We start from the raw sequence: 9,593 nt of genomic DNA on the forward strand, positions 1-9,593 counted from the left end.
GTTTGAGGACATTGGGACTTTATTGTCGTCTTGTTTGAGGACATTGGGACTTTATTGTCGTCTCGTTTGAGGACATTGGGACTTTATTGTCGTCTCGTTTGAGGACATTGGGACTTTATTGTCTCGTTTGAGGACATTGGGACTTTATTATCTTTGACAATGTTTAGCTTCTTATAATTATCAGGTCCTACTGATCCCAAATAGCTGGGAGAAATCAAAAATGCATACCAAACAAAAGTTTGGGTCTCAAAGACCATGAAGTGAGGAATTTGATTGGGAGGATTTTGCGCAGATTTTCAAGTCTAATTATAAAAATAACTAAAAGCAGCCATTTTGATTTGTTTTATGTCCTAATTTTGTCATATTTAACACAATTATGTTTATTTTTTTCTGCAAAAAGAGGAAGAAATGAACAAAACAGCTTCAAAGGAATCCATTACTTTATAGTAAAGTCTGTCTTTCTCTTCTCCTGTACTGATTTTATGTTCCTGCGCCTCACTGAAGCAGGTCAGGTTGTGCCATTTACCTGCAATTAGCTGTGTTATGTTCAGCTGCTGTATCTTACATCACCCTCCTGCAAGCCCGTTACACCACACCGGCTGCTTGTACCTCATATTCAAATGAGCACACAGACACTCTTGTCCTTCAGCAGATGAATGTGAAAACAATATTTAGTGTCAAACTCTGCATATACATCACACTGCACCTTGAAGCTCAGATATCCAAGTGAAGTGACAACAAGCAAAACACATTTATGAGTGTGGGCAGACTTTAAAGTTCTGTTGATAATGGTTTCAAACTGTTTTGACATTTGTACAGATTGAATTCTCCATTTCCAATTTACCCACGTCATTCATAAATAATGATTTTGCTTCTGCGCCATCTGTCATTTTGCTCAAGACTTACGAGCCCTGTCATTATTCATGATAGAGGGAGAATCTACCATCGAATAGAAGAAACAGCCTCGATTGCGCTTAAAAAATTGTAGGCATAGCAACAGGAAAAACTGAATTGGTGCTGCAGATATTGCTTCAGGTAAAATTAAACTTTCTGACAACACGTGTCCGTCGACTAGTTCTGTTTTTAGCTCATGAAATCACCAGGAGTGTTTGAACATGCAGGGAAATGAACCTCAGGCAGGACATGTCCTAAGATGACTTCAATTACCCTCGATCTCCGACATATAATACAATCACCAGCATAAAAAAACTAATATAATAATAATGAACCATGGACATACAGAGATGAATTGTTTTGCGCTGGGCACGACAGATGTATTAGGCAGACGTGGGTTTGAATCAGAGGGCCACAGAGCGTCAGTGCAAAAATTTTTACGGATTTAAATCAAACTTTGATGCAAATTTAAACAGATTTGGTGAAGTCTTTACTTGCAGCTGTCGTGATTTGCTTAGTAAAAGAAAGTCTACTTTGGGGGACAATTATTAAATGAGATATCACAATAGTCATTTTAGGCAAATATTGATCTGAATTATAGGGCAACAGAGCATCAGTGCAAAGTTGTCAACATTTAAATCACATTTGGATACAAAATTTAAACAAATTTGGCAAAGTCTCTACTTGCAACTGTACTTATTCGCTATCCTTGACTAAAAGAAAGTCTGTTTTGGAGGATGATGATAAATTAAGGTATAACATTAATATTTTTGCCAGAATAGGTCTTAAGTAGAGATCAACAGAGCATCAGTTCAAAACTTTTACACATTTAAATTGAACTTAAAAACTAAATTTTGAAAAAAATTGTCAAATTCTGTACTCGCAACTGCCGTAATTTGCTTGCCTTAAGTAATGGAAAGTCTGCTTTGGGTAATAATGATAAATTCAGATATCTCAACCTCAACATTTAAATTCAATTTGGATTCAAAATTTAGACAAAGTTGGCAAATTCTCTACTCACAACTGGTGTCATTTGCTCTCCCTGAGTAAAAAAAAAGTCTGCTTTAGTGGCTAATGACAAATTGAGGAGTCACAACAGTATATTTTGGGAAAAGTGAGTTTGAATTAGAGGCAACAGAGCATCAGTGCAAATTTTTTTAATATTTAAATCAAATTTGGATGTAAAATTTGAACAAATTTGGCAAATTTTCTATGTACAACTGTCATCATTTGCTTTCCATGAGTAAAAGAAAGTCTACTTATGGTGGTAATGATAAATGTAGGTAACACAATAACATTTTTGGCATAAGCGGTTCTGAATTAAAGGGCAGCAAATAATTTGTGCAAAATTTTTATACATTTAAATCAAACTTGGCTGTAAAATTTTTAACAAATTTAGCAAATTCTCTTCTTGCAACGGTCATAACTTGCTTTCTTGAGTAAAAGAAAGCCATCTTTGGGTGATAATGATAAATTGAAGTATCATAATAACATGTTTGGGAGACCTGGGTTTGAATTAGAGGCAACAGAGCATCAATGCAAATTTCTTTAATGTTCAAATCAAATTTGGATGCAAAATTTAAAAAATTTGGCAAACTTTTTACTCAGTTGTCATTTGCTTTGCTTGGGTAACAGAAATCTACTTTGGGTGATAATGTGAAATTGAGGTATCACATTAACATTTTTGCCAGAAATGGGTTTAATCCGAGGAAACACAGCATTACTGCAAATTTTTAAAGTATTTATAACAAATTTGGGTGAAAAATTTGAACAAATTTGGCAAATTCTTTTGTTGCATTGGCCACCATTTGCTTTCTTTTATTAATAGAAAGTCTGCTTTGAGTGATAATGATGAATGATCACCATAATATTTTTTGGCAGAAGTGGGTTTGAATGAGAGGGCAAGAAGCATCAGCGCAAAAATTTGTTTAACATTTACATCAAATTTGGATGCAAAATTTGAGAAAAAAAAAGAAAGACATTTTTTAAAATGTAATTGTCATTTGCTTTGCTTGGGTACCTACATTGGGTGTAATGATAAATTAAAGTATCACAATAACATTTTTGGCAGAAGTGGGTTTGAATTAGAGGCAACAAGGCATCAGTGCAAAACTTTTATGTATTTAAATCAAATTTGGATGCAAAATCTGTACAAACTGGGCAAATTTTCGACTCACAACTGTCAAAATTGACTTTCCATGAGTTAAAAAGTCTTTTTGGTTGGTAATGATAAATTGAGGTATCACAATAATATTTTTTGGCAGAGATAGATTTGAATAAGAGAGCAACAGAGCATCAGTGCAATTTTTTTTAACATTTTAACATTTATATCAAATTTAGATGCAAATTTGACAAATTGTGGACTCGCAACCATCATAATGTTCTTTCCTTGAGTAAAAGAAGTCTACTTTAGGGGGATATTGACAAATTTAGGTAACACATTTCAACAATATGAGGTTGATTTGGTCATAAAAGTTCAATAAATTGTAAAATTTAACTGTCAATGAAAATTTAAGATTAAATTAAAATATATCCCAATTTAAAGATGACCAAACATAACTTTTTAATCCCACTCACCCATGAAGTACATGACCAGCTTGCACATGCCGGTGCCGAAGATGAAGTCCCTCATGAGGTTGGGGATGAGGGTGAAGGGGATGCAGACCAGGGAGACCATCAGGTCGCTGATGGCCAGAGACAGCAGGAAGAGGTTGGTGACGGTCCTCATGCGCCTGTTCCTCACCAGGACGGCGATGATGAGGCTGTTACCCACGACACTGAGGAGGAAGATGAGGCTGTAGAGGACGATCCGCACTGTCTCGTTGATGTCTGAGAGGAGTGGGAGATACATGGGTACACAGTCATATAAACTCTGGGTATGTCAGTCTTCAAATCTGCGCTATTTTGGCTCACTCAAGCAGATTTACACCCTAAATCACTTTAAAATCATAAAATATTCCTGTGTGGTGACTTATAAACAGATTAGGGTCAGTGTCTCTTGGTGTGTCACCATATTAGGTCTAAATGGATTTTTTATCGTAGATTTTATCCACAGAAATGCGCAAGCTTTGTGCGCATTTAATCCTCTATCCTGTGGCTATAGCGTGAATAATGTCACATCTGTCCACTTGACATTGGCAGAACTAGTGTACAGAGACAACATATGTGTCACTACTAGACTACATGAGCTTTATGGAGGACCTGAGCCATATGCGTAATGCGCACTGACGCAAAAAAAAGCCCAAAGCGGTCACTCTTTTGGCACAAACTGGAGACAGTTGTTTGCAGTGGGAATTAATATTAGTATCAGATTTCTGAATGCCATTATCTGCCATTGGACAGGATGTTCCACAGCATGTGGACAAAATAAATAGATTTACAGTACCTTTAGGTTCGGGCGAAGGCTCCTGCTCGCACTCCGAAATGTTCTTGATCCCAAAATTACATAAAATCTTGTTGAGGTCAGTTGAATTTATGAGCATGTCGTGTATTGTAAACGTCTCCATGTCGCGTTGTCGCTGTGTCTCTCTCTATAGCCTCAAGTAAAATCAGTCATATGAACAGCATGCGTCATGCTCTTGCAAGAAAAGAAAATGCTCCAAATGATGAGACGTGTATTTCCTCTCAGCTGAGTTTTTAAAAAGGGAAAAATAATAAAAATAATATGGTGTTCTCGACAAGTTTCCCGTGCGCTCCCAGTGTGGTGCGCTGCGCTCCACCAGTGCTCAGCATTCACTGACTACATGTGCAACGGGACACATTCTTGAGTGCTCAGCCCGCCTTTAGGGTCTGAGAGCAAGTCAGCGTCCCCCCTCCTTTTTTCTTTTTAAATAAACACTCACTCATAAATCATTGCGGTAATAGAGACGCTGCAGCGGCAGGTAGACAATATGTTCTGCGCGCTGAGCATTCCTCTTGGTTCTTTATTAATACCTCTAATGTGTCTCATTTCCCGGGTCATTTATTCTGGAGCCAAAATCCGAGGCGCGCAACAGAAATGAACTTGATTGAAGATATCAGATGTTTGGTGCCAGGAGTGCTCTGCTCCGCATCCACTGCAGGGTGACACATTTCAGAGCATGGTATCGCCTGCTGTGGCATTTCATGTGGACGTGTCAGCAGCAATATGGAAGGTCGTGCTGTAATTGCTGCGATGGGTGCAGAGATGCGCTGTCATTAGTGCGCAAACAACGCCAACTCCTGTATTCTGGAGTCAGTCACATGCAGAGCTGCAGGGAGTATTGTCTCACTCACTGGAAGAGCCAAATAATAATTATAGTAGTTATCAGGAACTCCTTTGGGAAGCTCTGGGAGTGAAGCTGCTCACATGTGAGAAAAACAGCTGGTGATATTATTAATTATGATAAATCAAACACAAGACAGGAGTGCCCATTATGACAAAAGGTCACAATCTGCATGCATCTTTTAAGTAGCTCCAACTCTGCTATTATTGAGTCAATCCAATGTGTCTCTTAAAATCTGACGAACTAAATTAGTTAAGTTCAACCAACATTATTTGATTTGACCTAAAAAAAAATCAAATCAAATCATTTGATTTAAGATTGTCAAAATAGTTTTTTAGTTTTGACAAACTTCTTAAAATACTTTGTCAACTTACTAAAACACAATAATAACACAAATATAATTTCCAATCCTGAAAAACCAATTCAATAACTCCATGAATCATTTTTCCGAGTGCACTCTAAACAAGAATCCATAAAAAGTTCTTGATTTTGACCAGATTCCTAAAATAAGGTGTCAATAACTGAAACACTTAAATGTAACAAACAATTGTTTATGCTGAAAAATTATTTATTTTAAGTGTTGTCCATTAACCCCATGAATCTTTTTTAGAGTGCACTCTAAAAATAATCCACTAGTTCAACTTAAAGAAAACTAAAGTAACAATTTGCAGCATCTTTTAAGTAGCTCCAACTCTGTCATCATTGAGTCAAAACAATTAGTCTTTTATAATCTGACAAACTCAATTACTTTAGTACAACCAACTGTGTGCTGTGGCCTAAAAATAAATAAATAAGTTGAACCAATTTAATACTGATATTTTTGACTATTTAGACTATTTAGACTATTGAAGATATTCTAACTTGTTTATTTTAATTCAATTCTACTCAAAAATATGAAAATAGTTTTAATTTGGACCAACTTCTTAAAATAAGGTTTCAACTGGTAAAAATGACTACAAGAAGACACAAAATGACCAAAAAGGCACACAAAATGACCACAAGAGGACACACAATTACTACAGACACAAATGACTACAAAAAGACACAAAATGTCTACAAGAAGACACAAAATGAGCTCAAAGAGACACCAAATGAGCTCAAAGAGACACAAAACGACCACAAAGAGACACAAAATGTCTACAAGAAGACACAAAATGACCTCAAAGAAACACAAAATGAGCTCAAAGAGACACAAAACGACCACAAAGAGACACAAAATGTCTACAAGAAGACACAAAATGACCTCAAAGAAACACAAAATGAGCTCAAAGAGACACAAAACGACCACAAAGAGACACAAAATGTCTACAAAGACACACAAAATGACCTCAAAGAGACACAAAACGTCAGAGACACAAAATGACCTCAAAGACACACAAAATGTCTACAAAGAGACACAAAATGACCACAAAAAGACACAAAACAACATCAAAGAGACACAAAACAACATCAAAGAGACACAAAATGACCTCAAAGAGACACAAAACAACATCAAAGAGACACAAAATGACCTCAAAGAGACACAAAACAACATCAAAGAGACACAAAATGACCCCAAAGAATTGAATTCAAATAAATAAGTTAGAATAGGCCTATCATAGATTTAGATTAATTTTAAGTTATTTCAACTTAATTAAGTTTTTGTAGGTCAAAACAAATCATGTTGGTTGTATTAAACTACTACTATGGTGCAGTGGTTAATATCGTTGCCTCACGGCAAGAGGAGTATTCGAACGCCCCCCCCCCTTGGGTTCGAACCTAGGGTGGCGGAGCCCTTCTGTGTGGCGTTTGCATGTTCTCCCCGTGTCAGCGTGGGTTTTCTCCAGGTACTCCGGCTTCCTCCCACAGTCCAAAGACATTGGTGACTGTAAATTGTCCGTAAGTGTGAATCTGAATGTGAATATTTTATTATTTTGATTTATGAAATTGATTTAAATTTCCTGTATCCTGTACACTTGCTTTTCACACTTAAATGCATTTCCCTGATTGTATTTTTAAGTTTTTATTGAAGTAACTTTTTCAAGTGCAGGACTTTTACCAGTAACATGGGTTTTATCCATGGATGGATAACTGAACATGCCTACCGGGCACAGGCCCAGGGGTCCAAAGGGTCAGGGAACCCTGTGGCCTTCACCTGCAAAATGTCAAATTAACACTTACTGAGGAAGAGGAAGGAAGATACTCAAAATGACCACAAATAGACACAAAACAACAACACAGTCTTTGTGCTCCTGTGTTGATAGATAGATAGACTGTTACCTTAGAATGATCTGTTTATATCTACATAGGGAGCAGGTCCTCGTCTACGGAGTCCACCATGTTTCTACAGTAGCCCAGAGCGGACAAACCAAACACTGGTGTTCACATTTGGCATTTTCTCATCAGCCACCATAGTTAGCAGCCCCACGGCAACGAGAGCGTCGGAAGAACACAGATTCTTTTAAGGTGAAACTGCTTTAATCTGTGTTTTTACTGGTTTAAATCACTGGGTCTGTTTGTTTTGGAGAGGAGGAGACCTCTGTGGATAATCTGGCTCCTGGTAAAAACCTCCTGAAAGTCTTTTTACACATTCTTATATCCGCCCATGGTCTTTACAGTGTGGTATTAGTACTTTTACTTGAGTAGAGGATCTAACACTGCCTCTTGTGAGGTAAAACCTGCTTCATTTCTATCTGACATGTGGTGGAGTAGATGTATAAAGTACCCTAAAACTGTATTTACGTACAGTTCATGAGTAAATGTACATATGAGGTGTTTTTCAGATATGATATCATGAGTGAACTGTGTGTATTTTACCGTAGGAACAAATATTTACACCTCGGAACCAAAGTCTCTGCTTCCTGTTTCCCCCCTGCACGCGCTCTGCCCGTCCTCAGTTGCTAAGTAACCTCTGCAGGGGGGCGGCTGCCGCATCGCCGGATGTTGCTAACCTTCAGTACGTCAAACTGTCCCGTTACACAGGCTGAACTTTGACGAAGAGGATGGACGAAGGCTCGGAGTTATCCTTGACCATCGCTCAGATCGTGCAGCGGCTGAAGGGAAGCCATTTACACTCTCAGATAGAGAGGCAAGCCAAAGTGAGTGGGTTAGCATGTTAGCATGTGGCTAACGGACAGGCTGCTGTCAGTCTCTCAGTGTCGTGAACAGCTGTAGTGATATCTGTAGGTTGTCTTAATGTGAGGACACAGAGCACAGGCTGCTTATTGACTGTGTAACTTTATTTTTATTTACTCTCTGTAGGAGTGTTTACACCAACCTGACATTAAACTGGAGTCTCTTAAAGAGGACGTGCGCAGCTTTCTCAAAACATCAGGTGGGCTCATCATCATCATCCTCTGCAGCACTGCAGCAGCTCCATCCATACTGTCACAACAACAACTAGCCTGTTATTGTTTTCTGTCTGTGTGGTGATGATGTATATATGTTTTTACAGGCTGGGAGAGACAGCTACAGAATGCAGTGTACAGAGAGCTACATGTGTAAGTTACCTTCAGTTTAAAGGTCCAGTGTGTCAGATTTAGGGGGTTTAGTAGCATCTAGCGACAAGGACTGCAGATTGCAACCAGCTGAAACTTCTCCTGGGAAAAGTTCCTTCATTGTGCATTATCAACCAGGTGATTTAAACTGGTAAAATACTACTGTGTCTCAATTCAGGGGCTGCAGCCATTAGCCCCTTTTACACTGCCAGATTTTCCGCTAATGTTGGGCCGTTTTGCTGGCAAGCTGCGAGCGTTTAGACACACAGAGGCGGATTGGCGAGTTGATCTGAGGTGCCCAATTTTCCCCCTCGTAGGGTAGACATATTGGCGGAACCCTTTTAGTTTAAACAGACCGAGGCGCCCTTCCACCACAGGAGGGGCTGTTGATGACTTGTGGGAGGAGCTGTTGATGACGTTGCACGTGCAACCCACTGGCGGTGGATAAACAGGAAACAGCTGATAGCAGGAATTAGCGAGCAGCTAGTAGCAAGAAGGAAACGCAAACCTGACAGACACTGTAAAGATGAGCAACTGGGGAGACAAGGAATTGCGCGCCCTCCTTGTCCTCGCAAACGAAGAGGCCATTAACCATCAGATGACTGGGACAGTGAAGAACGGGCCGACTTACAAGAGAATCGCCGCCTGACTAGCCGCGGCTTCCCTCCCACGTCACTGTTTACGTCACACGCTGAGCTACACGTTTTGTTACTTGCTCACGCCCCCCATTGCCCCGAAAAAGGCGCATTCTGTATAAACAAAATTAGGCAGGAGGCATTTTGCCGCACTCCCTGATTTTGTTTCTATACTGCCAATGCTGAAAGAAGACTGATCGGGCTTTCCTGCAAATTTGCAAAATTCCTATCTAAAATAGGGATGCACCGAATATTCAGTAACCGAATATATTCGGCCGAATATTGCAAAAAAACACACATTCGGTATTCGGTGGAATAAGTTAAAAGCAAGGCCGAATAATAGC

General features: G+C 38.9%; 2 protein-coding genes across 3 annotated transcripts in view; one reads left to right on the top strand and one right to left on the bottom strand.

Annotated features, from left to right (window-relative positions):
• cckar (cholecystokinin A receptor) overlaps positions 1–4,701 on the bottom strand; it is a 22,016-nt gene extending 17,315 nt beyond the window's left edge. For both annotated transcript variants that reach the window (XR_007571487.1, XM_050067695.1), the window contains exons 1-2: positions 4,280–4,701; positions 3,472–3,723 (exon numbers count right to left, since the gene is read on the bottom strand). Coding sequence is in view for 1 of the 2 variants with exons in the window: in XM_050067695.1 (XP_049923652.1) it covers positions 3,472–3,723; positions 4,280–4,400 (373 nt within the window). In the remaining variant the exon portion in view is untranslated. The remainder of the gene's footprint in view (positions 1–3,471; positions 3,724–4,279) is intronic.
• A 3,330-nt stretch (positions 4,702–8,031) lies between these two features.
• Positions 8,032–9,593, top strand: part of tbc1d19 (TBC1 domain family, member 19) — a 32,332-nt gene continuing 30,770 nt past the window's right edge. The window contains exons 1-3 of the mRNA XM_050067688.1: positions 8,032–8,215; positions 8,379–8,451; positions 8,572–8,617. Of these exons, the coding sequence (XP_049923645.1) occupies positions 8,120–8,215; positions 8,379–8,451; positions 8,572–8,617 (215 nt within the window). The 5' untranslated portion in view covers positions 8,032–8,119. The remainder of the gene's footprint in view (positions 8,216–8,378; positions 8,452–8,571; positions 8,618–9,593) is intronic.

This window comes from Epinephelus moara, chromosome 17 (genome assembly GCF_006386435.1).
Source record: "Epinephelus moara isolate mb chromosome 17, YSFRI_EMoa_1.0, whole genome shotgun sequence".
Lineage (NCBI taxonomy): Eukaryota > Metazoa > Chordata > Actinopteri > Perciformes > Serranidae > Epinephelus > Epinephelus moara.